Source organism: Anolis sagrei, chromosome 3, assembly GCF_037176765.1.
Source record: "Anolis sagrei isolate rAnoSag1 chromosome 3, rAnoSag1.mat, whole genome shotgun sequence".
NCBI lineage: Eukaryota > Metazoa > Chordata > Lepidosauria > Squamata > Dactyloidae > Anolis > Anolis sagrei.
Genome location: NC_090023.1, coordinates 19,180,163 through 19,208,036, shown reverse-complemented (window position 1 = coordinate 19,208,036; position 27,874 = coordinate 19,180,163). Strand labels below are relative to the sequence as shown.

Genomic DNA, 27,874 nt, shown 5'->3' with positions numbered 1-27,874 from the left:
TGGGCAAACATTACCAAGAGAAGCATGAACATAAACAGCACAAAGGCATTAGCTTGGCATCTGGATGTTGCCAATTACAAAGCCCCCCTCCTCCCTTTCCATGGAAGCCCACCACATGTTTTCTATTTTTACTATCTCAAAGATATCCTTTTTGCCCTTCATTTCTTGGCATAATTGCCATGGAAACAGAACAGCAAATTAAAACAGAAAAGGATGGTTTAGGTTCGCAATAAACTAAAATATGCCCTAGAGTCAAAAATACACAAGCAACCATGGCTTGGTTTTGGTTCATCTGCTTTTGCTTGACGTTTGACAATATAACAGCGTTTTGTCAGGAAAAAGCCGGTGCCTTCCGCAATTCACAAAGTTAAAACCAGCATCATCACAATCAACTCGATTCCTAAGGTTTCTGGCAGGAGTCTGAAAGGACGTGAAACACATGTTTGTTCTTATGTTCTGGCATTGTAATTTGTAGCAGAGCTCAGGAGAAACAAATTACCTTAACAACCGATAAAGTTAGAATTTAAAAATAGTGTAACCAATGGGAACAACGTAAAACTTTACTTGTGGGTGTAACAAGTAACATTTTCTAGGTTCTTTTCATATTGCATTTTAAGAGACATTTTGACTGGAATTGCTGTTGTATGCCATTCTTATATACACAGAGACATGCACACATGCAATGAAAAATCGAGAAATAATGCAAGGAAGCTGATAACAAGTTACTAATTTTTGTAGTCTTAACAATGGACAGTATTCCGCATTGGCTACTTAGTCACGTAGACTTTGAGTCACCTTCAGGCTTGAGAAAGGCGGAATAGAAATATCGTAAAATAATGTTTTAATCAAGTTCAAAATATAATTTACAGTGCTATGGTATTGTTTCAATAATCAAGTTCAAAATATGCTCTATCAACAGCTCCTGTCAGGCATGTAGCCGGGGGGGGGGGGGGGGGGGGAGGGGGGGTTCTCATGGTGGTTCACGAAAAGGCCTTACTGGTGCATTATTTAAACTGTTATGTTTATTCATATCATGATCTGATCACCATACTCAATATATCCCATATGCATATATCCCCCGAAACGAAATCCTGGCTACGGGCCTGGCTCCTGTTATGACACGTTTGGAGCAGATGTGGGAAGTTCAAACAAAGTTGAAAGAATTCTGTAATCATTTGCTGAGTTTCAGCATGAATCTGGAAAATATGTAACATGATGGAAAACTGAATTGCATAACAGGAATTGACAAATCAATCAGTGGGTAGAGAGGATGCTATGTGTTGAAGGAATTTGGACCAGGAATGAAAGCAACTTTGGAGGGAATCTGACAACAGCCAGAAGATCTGTTGAAAAGAAAGGCGCAAGAGAATTCTTTGGGGCAACTGCATTCATCAGTAAAACTTTAGCAATCAATTAACTGCTAGAGAGGGGAAAAAACAATATTCTTTGAAAGCTTTCATGTGCTGAAAAAACTCCAAACTGAGCTCCTCTCTCCGGTGGATCACAGACTCTGAGCTTGTCTGGATAAATACTCTTGTCACTCTTCTTTATAGTTTCATCCCTCATGGCCCCAGAGCCAATTCCCATGCCTTTCTTTCATTGCACAAAACTGTGGGGCTTAGTTAGTATTTCACTCCTTACTCCCCATGGTGCTAAGTTTCTTCAACTGCAAACATCAGTAAAACTAATGGGATGTTCAGAGAAGAATGATGCCTACAGCTCTTTAATTATATATTAAATATCAGAGCACATCAGCAAGCTTGGGTAGCTGGTTTGTGAATCCTAGCAGCTTAAGATGGGGTGTTTTCATACAAAGAAGCTGCAATGAATAGAAAGACACAATGCTTTTACTTTTTACAACTTCTCCCCAGCAACCAGCTTCATGGACTGATATAGTTCCCATCAGAGCACTGGCAGCCAGTGGCTTCCATATCTTAGACACAGTGAATGCTCTCTGGGCTTTATTTTAAGTCTTAACAGCATGATCCAATGTGTCAAATCTATTTTGGTGATAGGAATCAACCCTTTGGATAGCTCATTCAAACCCAAACCAGATTTTTTTCTCACCCTGATGTAGAAGACACTGAATGAATGAGTGCTTTGAATGCGATTTTCCTGCTTCTTGGCAAGGGGTTGGATGGTCTACAAGGTCTCTTCCAACTCTATGATTATATAAATGAATCAGATTAATTCATTTGGGGGAACTTGAAATTACAATTATGAGCAACAAGACTTTGGGGAAAGGGTTGTTTTTTTTTGGGGGGGGGGGACTTCAGTGGCCATGCTGACTGGGGATTCTAGAAGCTGTAGCTGAAAATTGGTCATTCTGGATTTAACTGCATATATCCTTACAAGAAAAACAACATGGTATGTTGATCTGAATGTTGGACTGCTACTCTGGAGACTAAATCTGAGTATAACTCAGCCATGGAAAGTCCTTGGGTGACCTATGACAATTCACATTCTGAGTCTCAGAAGGAGAAAAAGACAGAACCCCCTCTGTACAAAGCTTTCCAAGAATAATAATAATAATAATAATAATAATAATAATAAATTAAAACCTGTCCTCTCTCCCCGAAGGGACTCAAGGCAGTTTCCAAAGTCTGGCGGGGACGAGAGACAGGGCCTTCTCAGTGGTGGCCCCTCGGCTGTGGGGCGCCCTTTCTACAGATATTAGATTGCCCCCCTCCCTATTGGCATTTCGGAGGAAAGTGAAGACCTGGTTGTTCGAGCAGGCATTTGAATAGGCAGTGTAATGAATATAGGAATACGGAACAACGGATGATGAGATTGGATCTTGATTCTACTTATGAGATGCTAATAAAATGTTATATTGATGTTTAATTGTTTATTATGTTATTGTTTTAATTGTTTTTAACTGTTTTTATGATGTTTAGCATTGAATTTTTACTATTGTTAATTGCTTTGAGTCGCCTAAGGGCTGAGAAAAGCGGTATACAAATGAAGTAAATAAATATAACAAAAATGGAAAACATTCAATGCCAAGAGCAAACAAACAACAATCAAGATGAAACGTAAACTAAACTAAACTATATATAACTTATAAAACCTGTAATATATTTGCCTTATGGTCATCCTAAGTCAGAGAAACCACTTGGAAATACACACTCTCAAAATATGTGAATAGGATTTGTTAGAACTGAAGGCTACATAATACAAAAGATCAGTAATCTGTATCATCATTTTATTTAAAGTCACGAAAAAGAAGATATGGGACCTTTAAAGCCCTAAACGGTTCCGGCCCAAGCTACCTATCCAACCGCATCTCTGCCTATGAACCCACCAGGACTTTGAGATCTTCCAGGGAGACCCTGCTCTCGATCCCGCCTGCTTCTCAAGCTCGGCTGGCGGGGACGAGAGATAGGGCCTTCTCGGTGGTGGCTCCTCGGCTGTGGAACGCCCTTCCTACGGACATTAGACTAGCACCATCTCTAATGGTATTCCGCAAAAAAGTGAAGACCTGGCTGTTTGAGCAGGCATTCCAGTAATTAGTGCAATGATTGGTTAATGAACACTGGAATGGAACAATGGATGACGAATCTGGAACATGTTTTTGATGACGAGACGACAGTGAATGGGTATTGTAGTAACTGTTTATTAATTGTGTAATGTGTTAGGTAACTGTTTCTATACTGTAGCACTGAATTTTTGCTGTTCCTATTTGTTGTGAACCGCTGTGAGTCGCCTTGGGGCTGAGAACAGCGGTATATAAGTAAGGTAAATAAATAAATAAATAAATAAATAAATTAATAAATTAATATTTAGGGATGGGATGTTTATATTTAGTTTTCCATGTCACTTTCCCCATGTAAATTCCTCCAATGTCACCAAAGTTGTCATTTGCCCTACTTTGGAAAACAAACACTGGTAGGTTTACCAGCTCAGTGGTATCCTACTCGTTCATTTTTGAGGGCCAAAACATCTGGGGTGGGCGGATTGTTGTGCTGTTACACAGGCAGAGCAGCCAAAGGTTAGGAGACAGGCTAGAACTGCTTCTCAGTAAACTGATTTGTAGAAATGGGTATGAAAGCAATCTGGGTACATGAGCCTAGAATGGATACAGTCTGGCAGATCAGGAAATATGGTAGCCAAAAACCAAAGAGAAAACTCATTTGGCAGCTAGAAAAATATACACAGTAGCTGCAGCAATTGGTGCCATTCCCTCTATGTCTTCCAGCTCTTCAAAGCCCCATTTTACTGTTGAAATGTTCACTGCCAGCCCTCTGAACATCTTTTCCAGGCCCAACACTGCTACCAAACCTTCTGCTTCAGATGTGTTTATGAGATGTGATACTATTTCCACTTTACCCAATGATGGGCCTGCATCCTGAGTTAGAGAGGACTGGTCTCAGCTAAGAATTGTCACATCGCATCATTTATCCTCTTCCAGGGCTGCGTTTGCCACTAATATCTCAGGGAATGGCTGAAATTTCAGCCATTCCTTGAAGTTTTCAGATACAACCTTTATTTATTTTTCAGAAGCAAATTGGGAATACAGTTATGTATTTTTTTTTAAAAAAACACAAGAAAACTTAAAAACTTGGCACTATGCTAAATTTCCTTTCATCAGAAGCTGACAACCTGGGAGTGCCTTTGGTGTTGCTGTAAGAAGGTCCACTACTGTGCATGTGGCAGGGCTCAGACTGCATTGTATTAAGTGGTCTGTGGTTTGCTCTTCTCCACACTTGTATGTCTTGGACTCAACTTTATAGCCCCATTACTTAAGATTGGCTCTGCATCCCATGGTGCCAAAGAGCAGTATGTTTAGTACCTTCCAAGTCTTCTGTGTGCACAGGAGGGAGTTTCTCATCCAATATCAGCCACTGATTGAGATTCTGGGTTTTTACCTGCCACTTTTGGACTCTCGCTTGCTGAGGTATTCCTGTGAGTATCTCTGTAGATTTTAGGGAGCTGTTTCTTGATTTAGGTCATTGGCATGCTGGCTGATATCCAAACAGAGGATGGGCCAGAGATGTCAATGCCTTGGTCCTTTCATTGCTGGCTGCTATTTCCCAGTGGAGATCAGGTATAATTTCTCCAGTGGTGTAGAACATAGACACCCTGTGATAATGCGGCATGTCTCATTAAGAACTCTAGCCACTGTTTTAACATGGTGAGATATATTCCATACTGGGCATGCATACTCAGCAGCAGAATAGCAGAGCGCAAGGGCAGATGTCTTCACTGTATCTGGTTGTGATCCCCAGGTTGTGCCCTGAGATACAACCCTGAGACCTGATGAGCCGACCAGAGTGTGTTTGCATGCATATGATTTACATAAAGCAAAAATCATGAAATCTTTTGGGTACTCCATGGTTGCCTTCAAGTGAAAATCAACTTGTAAAAAGAGTCATGGTTGCAGTGGAGGAAAGACCATCCACTATCACCCTTTCATTTAATAATCATCACAATTACTTATGATCATGCTTATGTTGCTCAAGATAGTAAAGTTATGGGTGCGAAACAAGAAGTTGGAAATTTTTGGAACATATCCAACAAGCAACTTCCCAGAACTGTCTCACTGTGTCAAGGTGTGAATTCTTTATGCCTCCATTTAAAATATTTCATGGAACCCGAACTGGATCTGGTTCTCTGCCATGCTAAGAAATGGTTGGGGATTATTTTTAAACAATGCATATCAATGTTTATGTAATCATCTACGTGACTGATTGTAAAAGAATGGAAATGTAGTGTTATAGTTGCAAATTATTTCATTCTATTGAGCACATGATAACTTTATATTTTGTGCTATTCTGTTCCCTCACACTTCGGTTTAGTATGCTGTTAATACATTCCCAACTGAATACTGCATTTTTTCATACTGAGTCAGTGAAAGAAAGAAAAATCAACTTCATGGCAGCATTTCATTGGCCTTGGAAAGATCTGGTTGGTTGAAATGGAGGCAGAATTTTGGATCAGGTTGAGTGCTTGGAAGATAATACTTATTGGGTTGCTGTGAGTTTTCCAGGCTGTATGGCTATGTTCCAGAAGCATTCTCTCCTGCTGTTTCATCCACATCTATGGCAGGCATCCTCAGAGGTCGTGAGATCTGCTGGAAACTAGTGAGGTTTATATATCTGTGGAATGTCCAGGGTGGGAGAAAGAACTCTTGTCTGCTTGAGGCAAGTGTGAATGTTGCAGTTGGCCACCTTGATTAGCATTTAATGGCCTTGTAGCTTCAAAACCAAAACCATGTGGACAATTTCAACATAAAGGAGAAAACCACGAAAAGGAACAAAATCTGGCTACCAGTATTTTTAAAAAGGATCCTCTAAAATCAAGATGGTAAATAAAGAGCAGCACTCAAAAGGCAGGGGAATTCCAGACAGGAAACAATCAAGGCCAGCTAACACCTCAGAGGTTGTGAAGTCTGTTGGAAACTGGGCAAATGAAGTGTCCAAACACATATCAAGGAACATGAAAGGCACTAGTGAAACTTCTGTTTGAGGCTAAGGTACAACCTGAAAAGTCAGCCACAGCAGAGCACTTGATGAACCAACCTGGGCACAGCATATTATTTGAGAACACAGAAATGCTGAACCACTCTAACAACCACCATGTCAGACTACACAGAGAAGGCATTGAAATCCACAAGCATGTGGACAATTTCAACAGAAAGGAGGAAACTATGAAAATGGACAGAATCTGGCTACCAGTATTCAAAAACTCTAAAATCCGGACAGTAAATAAAAAGCGACATTCAAAAAATAGAGGAATTCCAGACAAGAATCAATCAGGGCCAGCTAACATCTCCTAACAAAGGATTCCCCCAGGCAGCAGCCAGGCTTTGAAACTGCAAGGCTATTCAATGTTAATCAAGCTGGTTTCCAACAGACCTCACAACCTCTGAGGATGCCTGCCATAGATGTGGGTGAAATGTCAGGAGAGAAAGCTTCTGAAACATGGCTATACAGCCTGGAAAACTCAAAGCAACCCAGTGATTCCACGAAAGCTTTCAACAACACAGATAATACCTATGTTAACAATAAAATTCATCTCTCCTTCTCCCTACTGAGGCATGTAGGGAAACAAAAAGGACACCAAGTACATAATCCTGTACCTACTTCTCTTTCTTCTCTTGCATTTTTACTGATGTTGGACTGGCATGATTTGTTCCAAAATATGGAATTGGCTTCACCAGCAAAGGTATATCGGAGTCCTTTGGCAAGTTAACAAATTCACTGTGAAACCTTTCATTCTCATATGGAGCTCTATTTGAGGAATCCCAATAGGTCTTGGATTCTTTCTTAGTCAGATCTAACATCTGTTGAGAAAAATAATAATTAAGGAATGGAAATGAGTTGATTTACAGCTTTGTTATTATTGAATTAACACAACTTAATGAAGAAGGGGGCAGGACAACATTTTTGCCATTTATTTACCATTTGCAACCACACAGCGATTTTAGTAAATGATAATGTCAGTGGAATTGTCAGTGAAAACAGCAAATGCAAGTGCAGAAAGCATAATAGACCATACAACGCAGAAACATATTACAGTTGTTCAATGGACCATGCATTTAAGGCCGTAACCATGCTTTTCTAAAAAACCACAAAAATCATTCAGCATAGTGGAATGACCTGCTTTAGAGGTCTTTAAAAGGCATAAAAGGATTCTGAGATGCCAGATTTGTAAATATTTTCATTACAGTGCTCCCTCGGGTCATGTTTTCAGAAAAGAAAAGCACTGAAAAATGCTGGTCATTACACCATGATTCTTTCAAAAATCTATGCATCTACAAAATCACAGGGTCGTTGTAGTAAGGAAAATGAAGCATGAGATAAAACCCATTGATTTAAAAACCCTGTTACTGTGCTGATTAAAAAGAGTGACTCTAAGGGCCTTTCCACACAGCCTTATATCACAGAATACCAAGGCAGAAAATCACATATTATCTGAGTGTGGACTCAAATAACCCAGTTCAAAGCAGATATTGTGGGATTTTCTGCTTTGATATTCTGAGGATATAGGGCTGTGTGCCCTAAGTCAAACATTTGAAAAGTCTGCTGGTAAGCCAATGGAAAAACAGTCAAAACTTAAATTTCACTGATATTTTTTTTGTCGTGTCAGGAGCGACTTGAGAAACTGCAAGTCGCTTCTGGAGTGAGAGAATTGGCTGTCTGCAAGGGGACGCCTGGATGATTTGATGTTTTTTTTAATCATCCTTGTGGGAGGCTTCTCTCATGTCCCCGCATGAGGAGCTGGAGCTGATAGAGGGAGCTCATGCGGCTCTCGCCGGATTCAAACCTGCGACCTGTCGGTCTTCAGTCCTGCCGGCACAGGGGTTTAACCCACTGTGCCACTGGTATAAATTGTAAACTGATATAAATTAGGCAGAATTATCAATAGATTTACGTGTTTGTCAACCTTACTAATGCCGCAATCCCTTCATGTTGTGGTGACCCCCAACCGGAAAATTATTTTTGTTGCTACTTAAAAACAGTAATTTTGCTATTATTACGAATCATCATGTAAATATCGGATATGAAAGGTGTATTTTCATTCACTGGACCAAATTTGGCACAAATAACTGATATGCCAAAAATTGAACACTGGTGTGGTTGGGAATTGATTTTGTTATTTAGGAGTTGTAGATGATTTTGTTATTTGGGAGTTGTCCAATTCTGGGCACCACAATTGAAGAGAGATATTGACAAGCTGGAATGTGTCCAGAGGAGGGCAACTAAAATGATCTTGACGTTCAGAAAACAGGTGGAAACTTGGCTCTGGAAATTGGCATTCAACGAGTGAGTCAATATTTTGTGATATGGATGGATGATGACGAACAACGATTTTATTGTGACGACTGACCATTGTAATCATATGACTGTATTTTGCTATTTTAATGTTTTTAGTTTAATATGTAATATGATGTTTTAATGACTGTTTGTGATATTATTGTTGGAAACCGGCCTGAGTCCCTCGATAGAGGTGAGAAGACTGGTATACAAAACTGCTAAATAAATAAATAAATAAATAAATCAAGGGTCTGGAGAACAAGCCCTATGAAGAGTGGCTTAAAGAGCTGGGAATATTTAGCCTGAAGAAGAGAAGGCTGAGAGGAGATATGATAGCCATGTATAAATATGTGAGGGGAAGCCACAGGGAGGAGGGAGCAAGCTTGTTTTCTGCTTCCCTGGAGACTAGGACGTGGAACAATGGCTTCAAACTACAAGAGAGGAGATTCCATCTGAACATGAGGAAGAACTTCCTGGCTGTGAGAGCCGTTCAGGAGTGGAACTCTCTGCCCTGGAGTGTGGTGGAGGCTCCTTCTTTGGAAGCTTTTAAACAGAGGCTGGATGGCCATCTGTCAGGGGTGCTTTGAATGCAATATTCCTGATTCTTGGCAGGGGGTTGGACTAGATGGCCCATGAGGTCTCTTCCAACTCTATGATTCTGGGATTTATAGTTCACCTAAAATCAAAGACCATTCTGAACTCCACCAACATTGGAATTGAACCAAACTTGGCACACAGAACTCCCATGACCAACAGATAATACTGGAAGGGTTTGATGGGCACTGACTTTTAGTTTTAAAGTTGTAGTTCACCTACATCCACAGAGCACTGTGGACTCAAACAATGATAGATCTGGACTAAATTTGGCATGAATACTCAATATGCTCAAATGTGAACACTGGTGGTGTTTGGGGGAATTAGACCTTGACATTTGGAAGTTGTCGTTGCTGGGATTTATAGTTCACCTACAATCAAAGAGCATTCTGAACCCCACCAGCGATAGAATTGGGCCAAACTTCCCACACAGTAACCCCATGCCTTGAAAGGACTCACTGATATGAGCTTCCCTTCAACCTCACATGCTCTCCCTTGCCCATATATGCGCACCACGCTGCCATGCACCGAGCATGCCTGCTCTTCCCTCCCTGCTTGGAGTTTCAGAAACGGGTTATTTCCCCTTGGCTGAGAGGCCGGCCAATCATGGTGGAGGAGGACTTTTGGTGGGCAGTTTCACCGTCTGTTTCCAAAAAGGAAGAGAAGAACAGGCAGAGAGATCTTCAGCCTTCTCTGCCATTTTCTGATGGTCTTTGGCAAGCCCTCTTAAACCCCTTTGTGACTCCCCCAGGGGTCCTGACCCCCAGGTTGAGAAACTTCCACTGGAGCCGCAGGTTGAAAAATGCTTTCTTTTTGAGGTGTAGGCAGGAACTGAAATCTGTAGATGGAGATGCTCAGAAGATTGTGATTTTATTGGTTTACAAGCCCAGTATGTTTTGCCCTGTGTATACATTTGTCCAGGAAATAGTTTTGAGAATTCTTGATGTAGATATTTTTGAAGGTATATTCTCAATAATCCCCGAAGAAGGCTTTAAGAATAACCATTAACTGAAACATCCTGGGCTTTTTAACCAATAAGACCACCACCTTTTGAGTGTCTTGACGCATGTCTTCATTTTGGCTGGATTAGTCCCAGCAGCCAACAGGGACTACAATCCATTTTTTACTTTCATCTAGAGAAACAACTTGGATAACATTTATTGTAAAAGTAATAATTTGTTGAATCACCCAAAGCTGTAAAGTTATACCTAATCCTCAGTATCGAAGTCCCACTGAAATCAATTGCATATAGAGTGTAATACACTTTGTACAGGGTGTTCAAGACCCTGAGGTTCTGCATGGGCACTTGTTGTTACTATCTTCATTTCAGTAAAGGAAGCTAACCCACAAGTGAGCTCTTGGCACCAAAAAGCAATAGGAATGCTGTGTGAGTTACCTGAATTTCATGTTGACACTGGGCTCCCTTGTACACTACTAATCTTTATAAATGTCAGCTCTATTGTTATATTTTTAGAAGTAGAATAAATGAAAGTTGGGATTGCCATTGATACGACTGTCTAATAGTAAGTCAGGACATATGTAAATCCCATAAAGTCAACGATCAGTTAGCTGGCATTGCCCCCCCCCCCCCGATGTACAACAGGAAGTTGCTGCCAATTGTGAGAGAAATAAGGTTGAACACCATGAAAGCCACCCACTGTATGGCTACCAGCCTCCTCCCAGTAGACTTAAATCAAGGAAAGGTTTCATGAGAACCACCACTCCTCTAAATGTTGCTCCTGCAACAGCAAGAATACTCCTGTGGGCAGCAAAATCAAGCAATTCCAACTGGATGGCCTCTCACGAGGATCTTCCTCCAGGAGTAAATCAAAAATGGGCAACTTGGAAGTCCCTGAACAGACTCAGAAGTGGAGTTGGCAGATCAAAAGACAACCTGGCAAAACGGCACTACCTAGAAAAATCCTCCACCTTGTGTGATTGTGGAGCAGAACGAACGACTCAGCGTGTGTATGCTTGTCCACAATGCCCTGCCTCAAGCACAGAGGAAGAACTGTTTAAAATTATAGTTTTATAGACAGTGCAGTTGCTGTTGCCCATTTTTGGTCTAAAACTATTTAACTGCTTGTGATCCATTTATTTTAGCAGTTTCAAACTTATTTATTTGTGCAATGCTTTTGAAATGAAATAAATAAATAATTGACTACCAACAAAATTCCGATACAGAATATTGCTTTTTGATCTACCTCACTATTAAGCTATTTACAGAAATTGGGTTTAGATTAGAACGTTCCCTTGAACTACAATTCAGGCATCTCGTGGGGTGGAAATAAAGATTTGTGACAAATATGCCTCACTACCTCTGAGGATGCTTGCCATAGATGCAGGCGAAACGTCAGGAGAGAATGCCTCTAGAACATGGCCATATAGCCTGAAAAAACCTACAACAACCCAATATTATATTTAATAGAATGATTATATAATAGGTATTTTATAAATTATGTAATATGTTATGAATCAAGGACATAATGTGATTAATTTCCCACATTTTGGTAAGAGTTTTAGAAGAAAAGCTTGAATTGCTCTCTTGCATTACCCTGATATCATTACATTGTGATTATGATAATGATGATGGTGATGATGATAATAATAATAATAATAATAATAATAATAATAATAATATATTTATTACCTGTCTCTCCTTGTGGCTCGAGGTGAGGTACAACATTGTTAAGAATGTTGGATATAAGCATAAAGCATTTTGTGTGCCTGAATGGAAACTGATTTACAGTATAGTCTTAAGGATGTTGTTTCAAATATAAGATCCTCTGAGTTCTGCAGAATGTATTGTTTAGAGGACAAGTTTAAGATAATAGTTCAGAACCTATTTACTTCACAATCTCCCTCACAATAAGCAGAAACTGGTTTTCACTTCTGTTGTTTTAGTGGGGGGAAAGCCCTTCATAAAAACATTTTTCCAGGTTTTCATTTTATCTCATCCATAGCAGACATAAAATGAATGCCACGGTGATGTCCAAAGCTCTATTATTGTCTGTTAAGGACAAACATATTATTTTGACTGCATTTTCCCTCCAAGCTGAAAGCTGCAGCTTTATGGGCTGGTCTAGTAAAACTTCTGTTTGAGGCTAAGGTATAGTATTTCAAATGACAGCCATAATGATCTAAAATTATTTACTTCAGGGAAACGGGATAGTTTTACAACTCATAAAATTGGCACTGTGAAACAATTTTGCATTTTTTTCGACTTACAAGGCAGGTAGCACATTAACTTGTCAGCCATCCAACAGCAGAAAGGTAAGAGTTCACTCACTGTTGTAGTTGTTGTGACCCTTTATTTCCAATTTATGGTGGCCCTATCATGTGGGGTTTCTTGGCCTTCACTGCCTTCCTCCGAGGCTGAGAAAGTGTGACTCACCCAAGGTCACACAATGGGTTTTTATGGCCAAGCAAAGAGTCAGTCCCCAGATTTCAGAGTCATAGGATTTGTCTACACAGAATAGTATAGCCCTGGGGCAGCAACATTTGTGCCAAATCTGAGCCTGTTATTTTATACAATCTGTCCTCTGGGTCAGTAAATATCTCTTTTCTATGTCACTGCTCCTCCTCCTACCTCTGTGCAAGTCCCTTGCCATCATGGCAACCTCTACTGACATCAGAACAGGGTTTCGGTGGAACCAGCATCAAGGAAGGAACAACCTCCTTGATGTTGGTTGCACAGCTATTATTATTATTATTATTATTATTATTATTATTATTATTATCTTTATTTGTACCCTGCTAGCATCTCCTGAAGGACTCGATGCGGCTTACAAAGGCCAAGGCCTCAAAACACAACATAACAATACACAACCTAAAGCAAATGAAAAACAGTTAAAGCAATATTAAACAACAAGCAATAAAACAATACACCAGGATACAATAAAACTGGGCAGGGCCAGAGTAATGGGTACAGATTAAAAGTGCTGATGTGACAGGTGATATATAGGGATTATAGGGTAAGTGCAGTGTGCCAACAATCTTAATTTCTAATAAAGTGCTTCTGGGACTTGTTGTTGGAGTTTTCCTATTCTGGAAAGGCACATCGGAACAGCCAGCTCTACTGGCTGCCAGTCTGTTACCGAGCACAATTTAAAGTGCTGGCTTTAGCCTATAAAGCTCAAAACAGTTCTGGGCCATCTTACCTGTCCAAACGTAACTCCCTCTATGAACCATCTCAGAGGTTAAGATCATTTGAGGAGGCCCTACTCTCGTGCTATTGTTGGGAATGAGAGATAGGGCCTTCTCAGTGGTGGCTCCTCGACTATGGAACTCCCTCCCCAACACAATTTGATCAGTGCCCTCCCTCTTGGTCTTCAGAAAAAACATGGTTGTGGGACCCTTTGGGCAGTAAGCAATACAAGGAACAAACAGGGATTATGGGCAATTGATATTTGATATTGGAATGGCCTTGGACTGTGATTTCTGGATTATGCGATTTCAATGTGCTTACATTAATATGTTTTTAACCTCCCGTTTTAAATCTAAATGTTATTATGTTTTATGATTTAATTGATAGTCATATCTTATTGTTGTTTCATGTTAGGTTTTTCATATGTATGCGAGACAGTGAATTTTGCTGTGATTATGTTAGAAACCACTTTGAGTCGTCCCCCCTGCCCCGAGGTAAGAAAAGCATTATCTAAATGATGTAAGTAAATAAATAAATCTCCTCTCCTTATTCCTGGTCATGTAGGCACTACATTCCAATGATGGCAGAAGCATCTGCACAATCAGGAAATAGGAAGTTGTATTGGTATTCCATTTTGGTGTCAGTAGGGACTCTTAAGATGGCCAGGAGCTCCAAGGCCAGTGAGAAGAAGTAGTGGAAACAAAGTCATAATCCACCCACCCCCCTTTCCCTGGAATGATATGCCTGAAAGGATTGTGTCTCACATATCTGTATTCACAGTCATCTGGACTGGACGGCTCTTTCGGTCTCCTCCAACTCTTATGACTCCATGATTCTACTCTTATGACTCCATGATTCTACCCAAATCTGAAGACCTACCAATCTTTCTCCCATAGCCAGATTTCCTATCAGTGGTGATGTCTTCACAAAACAATGTGTATGCATTTACTTTCATAATATGTAAGCAAGGTCTGCGTGTCTGCCTCATAGTATGTCCTTCACCTGGCCAAAAATAGAGGTGTCAAGGGGTTGCAGTTCTCACCATGAGTGCCTCCAACATTTTGTCATGTAGTTTTCATTATGGCTCTTCCCTATCTATCACAAGATGACTTCCCTTCATTTATTTTTAAAAAAATCTAGCAACAAAATCATCCTCCACTCAACATGTCCAAAGAGAAGAAGCCTCCCGGGACATTGGTTTCACATGGTGCAGTCCCAAAGGGATGGGTCTCGTTTTGAGAGAAAGACAGGACAGAAATCAAATAAAGAAAGAAATTAAGTCTCCAGCAGCACGTTGCCTGCAAAATGTGATTCCTACCCGTGTAGCCATGCTCCTGTGCTACGTGCTCACTCTCTGTAAGATCATACAATGTGAGAACAACTCCCACAGGACATTCTGGTGAAAACATGATTTTCCACCTGTGCTCTGAAATGCTATTTTGGCTCAAATGTACCAAAATAGTACATTGTCATTTCAGGCTGCAGGTAAGAAATCATATGTTCAGATGTTGACCAGTCTAAAAATTATTCCCTCCTGAAGAAAACATTATTCCCTCCCCCTGGGAGGAAGAGTTTCATCTCTCCTTGAAGGACTACATTTCTCCTTTTGTAATATAAAGAGTATTCAAAAGCACATACACTCACAAGCAATTTCAATAGTGTATCTTAAAATAGTATTAAAATGTTTAAAAGCTAAGTATTAGGAAAATATTGTTAACCACATGGGAATACTGCCCTTAAGTAAACTTTATAGAATCATAGAGTGGGAAGAGACCTCGGGGGCCATCCAGTCCAACTCCCTGCCAAGAAGCAGGAAAATCGCATTCAAAGCACCCCCGACAGATGGCCATCCTGCCTCTACCACACTCTGGGGCAGAGAGTTCCACTGCTGAACAGTTTTCACAGTTAGGAAGTTCTTCCTAATGTTCAGGTGGAATCTTCTTTCTTGTTGTTGTTCTGCATCTTAGCCTCCAGGACAGCAGAAAACAAGCCTCCACCCTCCTCCCTGTGACTTCTTCTCAGATATTTACACATGGCCCTCATCATGTCTCCTCTCATCCTTCTCTTCTTCAGGCTAAACATGCCCAGTGCTTTAAGCCTCTCCTCAAAGGGCTTGTTCTCCAGACCCTTGATTATTTTAGTCACCCGCCTCTGGACACATTCCAGCTTAGAGTCAACATCTCCCTTCAATTGCAGTGCTCAGAATTTGACACAGTATTCCACATGTGATCTTTGAAATATTCTGCTTATTAAGAAATATATTGTTAAGAAATCCCAGTATTACAAAAAGAAAGCAGACAGCGATATTAGGAAATTTTAAAATAATTGTAACCCCACACAAGTTTTGATTATTTGCATGGTTTGGGCTTATTAGTGTTATGTAAGATCGTCTCATTTGTTTTGCGCCTTAGATTCTGTAAAGGAATCGCTTTTCCAGACTTCAATAAGTGCTAATCTCTATAATGACCAAGTGACCCGGGCCACTTTTTATTCTGTTTGCATACCTGTTGTTTTCCTAACATTTTCTCTTTTATCTCTAACTCCATTTGTAACTGTCTTTCCAGCAGAGCTGCTTTCGCCATGATAGTTGCTATAGTAATCTCCTTCTGATGAAGCTCTTCTGTCAGGTCAGAGATTTCTCTCCTCATTCTTTCCACCTCAGAGCAATGGGACTGCTGTTCCTGATAAAGACGGTCCCTTATCTGCAGCAAATGTGGTCCAGAAAGAAAAGAATGAGAGCCAGACCTTCAGATGGTATTCACCTACCGCTGACTTTTGGGGCTCTTTGTTTCTAGTACATGAACCCTTCCAAACATACTGGTGATAGCAGAGAGATTTGAAATGTCTTATGATTCAAAACGAGCAGCATCGCTGTTCCTTTCTGATTACAATTTACACTTTTCATCTGTCGTCTTGTTTAAACATCACGTTTCAATAGATGTCAGAAGTGAAAGATGAACAAAAGGAAGTTAAAATACAAATATCCATCAATTTCAGTAGATTCAGGGGGTGTAACCCAGAATGTTTCATTAAGTTAGTACAAGATGAAAGGGTTATATTGAGCATCAGTCTTACTATCTGTAAAAATTTGTTCCTTTGGTGCGGTTATGGTAAAACAAACAGATTAGAACATCCTAGATCAGATTTGGAAATCACTTCCCTTGTAAATACAAATAAACATGTTAAAATGTCTTGTTCCAAGAAGCATTTATACTGGAACAATATCACAAAATATGTTATTGTACACTTAGATGCGTGTGGATATTGTCTTTGTTCTCCCTTATCATTCATCCCATTTATATAAGGCAGTGGTTCCCAACTTGTGGACCATGGACCACCTGCAGTCTGCAAAAACTAAAATATGGTTAATCGCTACTACACCATTGCAACAAGAGCATCAGGTCTTACAAAACGCTCTTATAGCGCCAAGGCTTATTAAATATGGTTTCTGTGGGTGAGCAGATGGCAACTACTGGATGGCATATGTTCTGTATCAGAAACTAGAGCTAATGTGGTCTATCCAATACGGTTTTATGAATCAGCACCCCAAATAACCAAACCGAATCTAAGGTTGACCAAAAACTAATTTATAACCCTTTTGGTACCAATGTTGGAGAGTAGTCCCTGTTCAAAGTGGTCCCTGGTCAAGTGGTCCCTGATCAAGTAGTTCCTGGTCAAAGTGGTCCCTGGTCAAAGTGGTCCCTGGTCAAAAAAAGGTTGGGAACCACTGATATGGGGAATAGGGGTAGAACTGGGGTGAAAGGATGAGGGAGAACAACTACGACATCCAAACACATCTAAGAGTATAATAATATGTTCTGCATCACCTAAGTTCTACCCCTAACCCCAGTGATTGTAGAGGGCTGACAATGTAACCCACACGATTGCCCCCAAATCCATTCTCCCCAGGATTACAAAATGAAGTGGAAAAATGAAGTGCTAAACAGGATTGATGCTAGAAGCACTTGGTACCAGTCTTACAAATATATTGTACCTTGAAAAAGCTAGATGCTCCACTATCCCTCTAAATAAGTAAAATCAATCGTTAAAGCACCAAGTGCAATTGTAAATACATCTCAGTAGCTCACAGAAGACAAATCATGATAAATGTTGGTACAATATATATTTTTTTATAAAAGCTCTCACAGAAAATATATCTGGCACTACATTCACTTAATAGGTTGTTCTAAACTATTAAATGTAGCCTTCAAAGTCTTTTCCCCCTGCACTGTTCTGCTTTCTCTTACGAGTATCAAGAAGACTATGGCTCTCCATTCCTTTTCTGCCAATAACAAATAGTGCGATTGCAAGAAATTCTCCTATTACTTAGAACAATACCATTTGTCTAGATGCCAACATGAAAATAACCAATTGAATGGCACTCAGCTGTATTTTGGCTTCTTGCATTCATGAAATCAATCATTTCTTGGCAATTTTATCATTACATTTGGGTCCTCTGGATCCATGGGGTCCAGATCTGCAAATTCAGCAGGCGATAGATCATCACATCCCATATCATTAAGTGGAAGTGATATGAACAAAGGGTTGTACCCCAGGCCTGGAAACACCTATGACCACAGCACCACACAAAAGTCCAGAGTATAAGCAAACTGTTTATTGTAAAAACACATAAAATATATTGAAAAATCAGGAATAAAGAAGATATATAATCCAAAAAAAGTTAGCAATAGGTGATAACCAAACAGTAATCCAAACATCTCATGCAGATTCCGCATTATTACAGGGTGTCTGCGCCCTACACCACTGGAGAAATTACACTGTTTAGCCGGTATTGCACCACTTGACATCCGCTGGGAAGTAGCAGCCAATAGTGAAAGGACCAAGGCAGAGACATCTCCAGCTCATCCCTTGTTTGGGTATCAGCCAGTACGTCAATGACTTAAATCAAGAAATAGTTTTCTAAGATCTACAGAGACACTCGCTGGAACACCTCAACATGCGAGAGTTCAAAAGTGTCAGGCTCAAACCCAGAACCTCAATCAATGGCTGATACCAAATGAGAGACTCCTCCCTGGGCACACAGCAAACTGGGCGACTTGGAAGGTGCTGAACAGACTGTGCTCTGGCACCATGAGATGTAGAGCCAATCTCAAGAAATGGGGCTACAAAGTGAAATCCACAACATGCGAGTGTGGAGAAGAGCAAACCACAGACCACCTGCTGCAATGCACCCTGAGCCCTGCCACATGCACAATGGAGGACCACCTTGCAGCAACACCAGAGGCACTCCAAGTGGCCAGCTACTGGTCAAAGGACATTTAATCAACTACCCTGCCACATGCACAATGGAGGACCTCCTTGCAGCAACACCAGAGGCACTCCAAGTGGCCAGCTACTGGTCAAAGGACATTTAATCAACTACCAAGCTTGCAAACTCTGTTTTGTCTGTTTGTTAAAAAAATGTTAAAAATGTAATACAATTGTCTGGTTGATACTGACACGAGCAAGAATACAAAAACAAGAACACAGAAAACTTCCAGAATAAATACAAAACTGAGGCTTGAATTGAAACAAGAACCAGGGAACTCAGGCCTAGCTTCTCACTCAAATGCTATGTTGCCTGAACTAACCCTTAGGTAAACAACTTGCTAATTAATAGGCATCCATGAAGTCATTCCTTTTCCCGTGAATTTTCTCCCCAGCTTTCCTATGTAAGCACTCAGACTGGCGTTGCTTATTTTCTGCTCTGTAACCAAAGACTTTTGTTGATCTCCATAGCTTTAGGTGTTTTTCCCTGAGAGCCTTCTGTATCACTTAGCTCTTCACTGGACTCCTTTTCTAAAGTTGCAGTTTCTGGCTCCTCTGACTGACCTTGAAACCCTGCACTTTTTGGGTCAGATTTTTCCCACTTGAATCTTCATCACTTTGTGCCTCAGAAAATCCCACAATCCCCTCTAAATCAATAGTGAACCCATCAGCCTACAACACAAAGATACTCTGAAATGCATTCATGATGCTTCCATTTAATAACATGAGGCATAATCATCCAGGTTTTTTTTGTATCTAACTAGTCCTTTACCTTCAAAGAAAAGTTGGGAGGTAATAAATGCTGGTATTAACACTTATTAGGCATAAACCTTATGGAGTACGTACACATTGAGACTGCAATCTTAAGTAGGAACAAAAGATGTTCTACTTTTAGTACTTTGCCATTAAAGCTACTAAATCTTGCATTATTTAAAATTCTCTTCAATTTAGATGTGACTTCAGGTGTTTGGTGCAGCTCCTCTCATCATGCTATTGTATGAATTCAATCACAATGAAGGGTAACACCCTGAGATGTGATTTTCAGTGGCAACCAGACAACAAAAATTGTCTAGGTATCAGAGAAAGAGTGTCAAGCTGTCGCTGATTTCTTAGAGTTTTCTTGGCAACTGGCTCATTGCATGATGCCTAGCCATTAGACTTTAATTGTAGATTCCTTGGAGAAGATTAGTAATGGATGTAACAAGTAGGAAAGATATATGGCCATTCTTTCTTTCTCCCTTTTTTGGTAAATTGATTTTCTAAAAGTAATTATACAACAAAGTCCAGCGGAGTGCAAAGTAATGGCAGCACACGGCATTAGCACATAAGTAACCAAGCGAACAACAACTATAAAGAAAAAAACTGGTAGCTTCATGTCAGAGTCATTTCTTCTATCTGTATCTTTGAAAGTTAAACATTGCAACAAGATACTGTTATGGGAGTTCTTTCTATTTCCCTCACACATTTATTTTATTACTCCTCTACTCCAGGTTTTTTAATCCTCCCACACTTTATTTTTTAAACAGTCAAAAAAGAGGATTGACACTCCTGGAAATGTACCGAAAGGATTTAACTTTCTATTCATGTCACTCATCCAAGTTGCAACTTATAAAAGCAAAAACTGAGGATGTGGGGTTGAAACTGGAAGAAGCTTCTGGATATTTTCAGTTTACGTCCATGTTTATACCCACGGGGTGATATAGCCTATAGGAAAGGAACCTAGGCATACCCCAGGTTATGAACATTATAGGTTATGTAGGTTTGTTCTTAAGTTGAATTTGTATGTAAGTCAGAATGGGGACATTTCAAAGTGTAACTCTGACCATACACACATACACACATGTTCATGCATACTACATATATATACATGCTTTGCATAGCATAGGGAAGGGTTGAGACTAATTTACATAAAAAAGGAAACAATAGCTTGTTGCTGGGTATTTCCTTACAAAAACAGGCAGCTACTCTTCTAGGGAGCTTATCACACACCACTGTTATATTAATATTGTTGTTGTTATGTGCCTCCAAGTCATTTCTAACTTATGGGGGTTTTTTTTTGTTGTGTCAGGTGCGATTTGGGAAATTGCAAGTTGCATCTGGTGTGAGAGAATTGGTCGTCAGCAAGGACGCCCAGATGATTTGTTGTTTTTTTATCATCTTTGTGGGAGGCTTCTCTCATGTCCCCGCAATTAGGAGCTGGAGCTGATAGAGGGAGCTCATCTGCCTCTCCCTGGATTCGAACCTGCGACCTGTCGGTCTTCAGTTCTGCCGGCACAGGCGTTTAACCCACTGCGCCGCTTATGGTGAGGTGGATATACATTGTCAGCATTCAGATACCTTTACAATTGCATGTGAAGTGATTTTTAAATGGGACAACTAAAAACCACCGACTAGCACAATGAGCACCAAAGACCTAAGGATAATTCACTATTACAATTCTTTTACGTCAATGTGCCTGTGCACTAAATACAATACACCTATTTCAATTACTATGTATCGGTATATTTATTTATCTTATATCTCACTTGATAGCTTTAGTATACTCAGGAATTGAAGTTTTGTCTCTTTTGTGGTAAGTCTATACTTTTTGTGCATTCTATGCCTCCCAGGAGAGAATGCAACCACAAAGACTAGGCATTACTTAATTAAATAATTGCTTACTTTCAGAGTACTTCATGCCTCTGCTCCCACCTTTGATCCTCTCATCTTACATCCTGTGCATACCTCTCTATATGACCATAGCTTGTCTACATGGGTTTAAGAGTTCACACTCAATGTGTAGTCACTCCTGGCTGTCCCAACTATGTTCTGGAAACTCTGGTACTTATTGTGGAGTAAACTGGTTAAGAGAAGGTGGGGGTTGCTTCAGAGTTTGCCTGAAACTCTGGATGGACTATCCTATGGCTCTGGCACAGTGTGAACAGCAGGACTGCTCACCATCTTCTTTTCTTAGTGAAAGAAGAAAGTGAGTTGCTGCTCCTAGATGTCTGCAGACCTCCTGATCACTGTGGCCACCTCATGTTGACATCAGCCAAAGCATCTATGTGCCCAGGGCAAGGTGGGGTTGGTCCCCTCTTTCTCCTTTGACACATGGTTATCAGCAATGGCCTGTAATTCCTGTGGAGTCTTGCACCATTTGGCAGTGGAGATGGTGAAACTGACAGTAAGGTTGTCATCAGTGGGGGGAAAGCATTCTTTGTCTGTTTTGCCCAGATAGACTTTGTTCAACTGCAAGTTGGTGATGGAGTATGTGGCTACCTCCACGGCCAATCAGAGCATTCCTGTCTCAGACTGTCCACAGATTAAGTGGCCAGTGTAGACAAGTCCCATGACTCCACCATCCTTCTCATCATCATAAATTCTGCTCTTCCCTCATTAGATTGCCACCTTTTTTCCTGGTTGACCCATAGGTCCAGTGGTACTCTCTGAAACATTGCCTTCCTCCCTTCACATACTTCTTCAAGTCCATTTGCAATATCTCCTCCTGTCCTTTGTGGGAATGAAGAATGCATGTCCCTCCAAATATTATTCAACAATACCTCCCACCAGTGCTATCCAAAATAGCCAATGTAGGGATATGGTGGGAGATGCAATCTGATGGCATTAGGCGTGTTGCTTGTTTTCCCACCTCTCCTCTGCTGCAACTGAGTGCATCCAACATAAACAACTTCACATTTCTTCCAACGTGGCGTAAATGGTACATTATAGGTCATAATTTTGTCATATATTACAAAATAAAATTTACAACAGATAGTTAAATGTTTCTAATAGGAAATACCTGATTTAGCTCTCTCTTTTGATTTTGCTGCTGTCTCTCCAAGAAAAGTATCTGAGCTTTCTTTATTTCCAAGTCCTTGACACATTGAGCATAAGATGATTGAAGCCTGGAAAAAAAGAACCACAAAAGTTGTACAACCCTAACTTCAGTAAAACACCATCACTACAAAACTCAAATAACTCCAAGTGAACAGAGAATTCCTAAATACAGCCTATTTTCTAAAGAATAGAAGTCTATGACCTAGACAGACATTAAATCTCTTATTAAGGAAAACTTTGGGAATCTCATAACCTCCAATTTTTGAAATTAAGGTAGACATGTTTACACCTGGAGTGGTAATTGCTGTGTTTCAAAATTAATCTCATAACCTTCTTTCTCACTTAGTGATGCATCCTGGGACTCTACTTGTAATGAAAAAGCACACCTTGTGCATTGTTCGGCTAAAAAAAGAAAACAAAATTTGATTTAGGAGGGTGACCACCAAAATTCCGTGGCCATTTTATTGCTTTATTTTGTTTTATTGGTTTAGTACTTTTTTCGAATTGTATGGAACATAATTGTGTATGTAGGTCACTAATGTTTTTTGGCATTAATTCCCAACCTGTGTTAGCACTTCCTAGTAGTTTGTCAAGACAAAGAAATACATTTCAAAAATAAAAACTCATTCAATGTCCTCCTTTCAATCAGAAGATGCAGGCAGAAACACAGGAGAGTGTTTGGGGGGTGGGAAATTATTCCTGTTAATATGTGCTAAAAAAAAAGAAACTTTTTTGACACAAGTATAAAACTTATCCCAAGTCTGTATTAAGGAAGAAAATGAGTATCTGCTACCTATAGTTTTGCAAACAGTACATTATTATTTGATACTCAACAAAATTAGTACGCAGCAAGCAAGATCACTATGCTGGCTTTTGTATTCGATCACATGTCGGACACTCCCCAAGTGTCTAAGACTGTGTGATGTATTTCCGAATAATGCATGCAGATCCCAATAGGGTGGCCTTTTGTAGCTGACAGATGGCAATTTTGTCATTAACAATTGTTTTTAAGTGCTGGCCAAGGTCTTTAGGCACTGCACTCAGTGTGTCGATCACCACTGGGACCACTTTTTTTGGCTTGTGCCAGAGTCTTTGCAGTTCTATCTTTAAATCCTCATATCCTGTAAGATTTTCCAGTTGCTTCTTGTCAATTCTGCTGTCACTTTCTTTTTTTCCAGGATCGTGAGGTCAGGAGCATTGTGTTCCAAAACTCTGTCAGTCTGAATTCGGAAGTCCCAGAGTAGTTTTAAATGTTCATTTTCTGTAACCTTTTCAGGCTTGTGATCCCACCAGTTCTTTGTCACAGGCAGATGGTATTTGTGGCACAAGTTCCAATGGATCATCTGAGCAACAGTGTTATGCCTCTGCTTGTAGTTCATCTGTGTGATCTTCTTGCAACAGCTGACTATATGAGCCATCCTATCATCTGCTTCCTTGCAGAGTGTACACTTAGAATCTGTAGTCAACTTTTCAATTCTGGCTTTGATGGCATTTGTTCTAATTGCTTGTTCTTGGGCTGCAAGAATCAGGCCCTCGGTCTCCTTTTTCAAAGTTCCATTTGTGAACCAAATCCATGTTTTTTCCTTGTTAATTTTGCTTTCAATTTTCCCAGGATCTGTCCATGGAGAATCTTCTTTTGCCAGTTTTCTCTTCTGTTCTGCATTGTATTTCTACAGTATTCACTCTTTGTCTTTTGCACTTTAAGCAGTTTTCTACTATTTACATCCATTAATGTTGGCTCTTGACTGTCTTTCACACAATCTGCCAGTGCATGTTTCTCTTCTTCTACTATTTGTTTCACTTGCAAAGCCCTCTGCCTGATTTTCTGGGCATGTAAAGTCTGTCGACATCACTACGTGGGTGCAATAAGTAGTGGGTTGTTGTGGTTGTGGTTGTTGTGTTTATTGTGTTTATTTATACCCTGCCTTCTCTCTCCACAAAAGAGATTCAAAGCGACTTACAGTAAAACAAAAATGAAATACAATTAAAACCTAAAAATATTCAAACATTAAAATCGAATCAAATATTAATGGTATTAAAAAGTAAACAGTTAAAATTCTTAAAGTTAAAATGCTGAAAATACACAAGGAAGGACTTTTTACATTTTAGAGGAAGGAAAAAAAGTGGCAAATGTAAGTCTAAGAACTTAGACCATTAACACCATGACTATGGTATGAGAACAAGCCCTATGGATCACAATGACATGCATAGGATCACACTGTAAGCCTAAATGAGTACAGTGTGACTTACACCTATGTGAACTTTGCTAGATTTTATAATGCACGTTTTGTAACATCAACTTGATTCAAATAGAGAAACTTTGCAAAAGACTTCTGGAGGTCATGGACAATTGGTTCAATTTCTCAGAGAACTTCAACTAATCCTTCAATGGGATTCTCACTGTTGGCCTTTCAGCTGTCCTCTTCCCATCAGCTCAGTCAGTGACATCTCATCCTCCACAAGAGACAAGCCACTACCTGCTGAGCCCTTTCCCCACTCAACTGCTGCTCATTTGGCAAAGAAGACAAGTGAAAAAGTAGCAATTCCAAAGAAGAAAATGAGTGACTGATGTTTCCAGGAGTTTCCCAGACTCCTTATCATCCTGTTCAATTATCTATTGTTTTACTCATACATATCATTATGTCCCCCTCCTCACCACACCACCAAAGAGTTCAGGGACTCTTGATAGCTTTTTTGAAACTGTACCATATGCAACAGTGAACAGCTCCTTTATGATAAATATAGAAAGCAAAAGGGAAAAAAGCACATTCCACCAAAAAAATATCCCCTTGTTCTTATTCTTCAGAAGGCACTCCTATTCATTAGGTTTGTGCAATCTGGGTAAACTGCCATCTGTTTCAGTGTCTCAATTTTGGTGGGGACCCTGATCCATTTTTTGGAAACCTCCTGAATTCGGGAGTTTTCGACCTGGGAAGCCAAAAAAATCTTTTTCTATCTGACCCATTTTTGGGGGTGGGGGGCACTTCCCAAGCTCACTTCCTGTCATTTTAGACATCGTTTGTCCTTATATCCTTCATTAAGATCTGGATTATAAGCATCAGAGTTAAGATACCACTCTTTCTGCGATCCCTTCCCTTCTGTCTATAGAGGCCAGGTTTCATTAATGCTTTAATGCTTCATTAAAGCTGTTTCTACTTTAAAGGAGATAGGCGCATGTGCAGCGCTCTCTCCCTGCACCATGAAGCTTTCCAGGGCATTTTAAGGAGGCTTCCCCACTTCCAAGGGAAGGAAGAGTGGCTGACCTGAAGCTATCCTACCCCGGGCTTCCTTAAAAAAGCCCTCTCTTTTCTTTTGATTTGCAGGCTATGGAGTAGTGTATTTTCTCTCCCCACAGTTTCCCTTCTAGCGGCTGCCTCCCTTCCACACTCCACTTGTAACCAAAGGCAGCCAGTTTTTGACAGCCGCAGTTCTGTTGTGGCCAGAAAAAAACATGGAGCCTGAGCCCTTCCAATTACAGCCATCCGAACAAGCCAGACCAGCTGGATTAGTCAAATCGAATCCATGCACAAGCCTACTATTCATTCTATTTTTCTATGCTATGACTACAATGAACAGGAGAACTCGCAACTGAATCATACCTATAGTAATTATATTAGCCTGTTTCTTCAACTCTAAGATGTACTTTTCCCCATATAAATATCTCTAAAATGGGGTGTGTCTTATAATTACAGATGCTTTTCTTAAAGCTTCCCCCCCCCCCCCCCCGTTGGTGGTACTAAAATTAGTGTGTATCTTACAATTGATGGCCTCGTAAAATCAGAGAAATACAGGAAAAAAAACAAAATAGGCAGTTTAGCATATAGCTGTTAACACTTGATTGTGTGAAACTGGTTTGTACTGGGCTTATTTATTTATTTATTTATTTATTTATTTTATATGCTGCCTTTCTCCCAAACTGGGACAGAAATCAGCGCACAGGTAAAATCAATTCAAATCACAGAATTACAAAATTATAAAATGGTTTTAAAAGGACACATTAAAAATAGAGCACACACCCAATTTCCTTCCTAAGAGTAATTACATAATAAAAGGCTGTTTGGACAGAAATTTCTTTGGCTGCCAGAGAGGGCAAAGGATTAAGGCCTTAAAAGAAAAACCCAGATGAAATAAATACGATTTGATTTGTTGATGTAAAATATACAGTGACCGCTTGGTATCTCCTGGAGTTTGGTTCCAGGAACATTTGTGGATGCCAAAATCCTTGGATGATCAAGTTCCATTACATTCTATGGCATAATAAAATGATGTCCCTTATATAAAATGGCAAAAGTGAGCTTTGCTATTTGGATTAAAAAAATATAAAGCCATAAGTGGACGAATCTGTGGATATGGAATCCGTGGCTACAGGGAGGTGACTGTACTTCATATTGCTCTGGGTCACACTAGAAGGCAGGGAGGAAGTAAATCACGCTGGGATGTTGTCCATACTTAGGAGTAATTGTATTTCCACTTAGTGGGACTTACCTCCACCTTCACAGCAAAAAACAAAACAAACCAAACAAAAACAAAAAAAAAAACAACCAAAAACACAAAACAAAACAAAAAGCTCCCAGGCCATCCACTTGCATAATGCAGCCTTACATTTCATTACTTACTTTACATGATTTTCTTCTATGCTACTAAGCTCTTCAAGTCTGGTTACTTCTTGACGCAACCGCTGGCATTCCAGTTGCATCATATTCAATAGATCGTTCCGTGACTTCAGTTCATTTGTCGCTTCTGTAAGCTTGGCTTCGATAGTCTAAAGAAATCCAACAGCATATTCAAAACAGCTTACCCAGACACAGCAATGCTGCATATTGTTAAGAATTCTTAAAACACTAATAAATCAAGTGTACCCCAATTCTGATATTCTGTGGAATGCAAAGAGCTTATTTTATAGGGAAAAACAGCTTTAATTGTTTCATTATTCATTTCTTTTTTTATCATTCTCCTAAGATGTTCACTTAAAAGCCTCTCTCTGAAAAAAAAGTTACAAAGCAATAAAACAATTTAGAATGAGTCCTATGCACACTCACTTTGAAATAAATCTGATTTGAAAGTAATATTTGCTTCTGAAAAAGTACATACAGTATTGGCCTTTAAATCCAGCACCATTCATTGGCATGATTACAGCAATTTTATTTTCAAGAAGGACCACCCTTAGGTTAATTCAAGAAATTAACCATGGCCTTTGTGTCTTAACATCTTCACCAGAAAGACATGGGCATTACATTACTTTCCAAACCAAGATATAGGTATATTTTCATATTCTATTAATTTTTTGAAC

At 39.9% G+C, this 27,874-nt stretch overlaps 1 protein-coding gene across 1 annotated transcript in view; it reads right to left on the bottom strand.

Moving 5' to 3' along the window:
- The window catches only part of DEUP1 (deuterosome assembly protein 1), an 83,487-nt gene that overhangs the window by 7,577 nt on the left and 48,036 nt on the right, over positions 1-27,874 (bottom strand). The window contains exons 8-11 of the mRNA XM_060771112.2: positions 27,201-27,346; positions 22,547-22,652; positions 16,005-16,202; positions 7,086-7,285 (exon numbers count right to left, since the gene is read on the bottom strand). Coding sequence (XP_060627095.2) covers positions 7,086-7,285; positions 16,005-16,202; positions 22,547-22,652; positions 27,201-27,346 — 650 coding nt within the window. The remainder of the gene's footprint in view (positions 1-7,085; positions 7,286-16,004; positions 16,203-22,546; positions 22,653-27,200; positions 27,347-27,874) is intronic.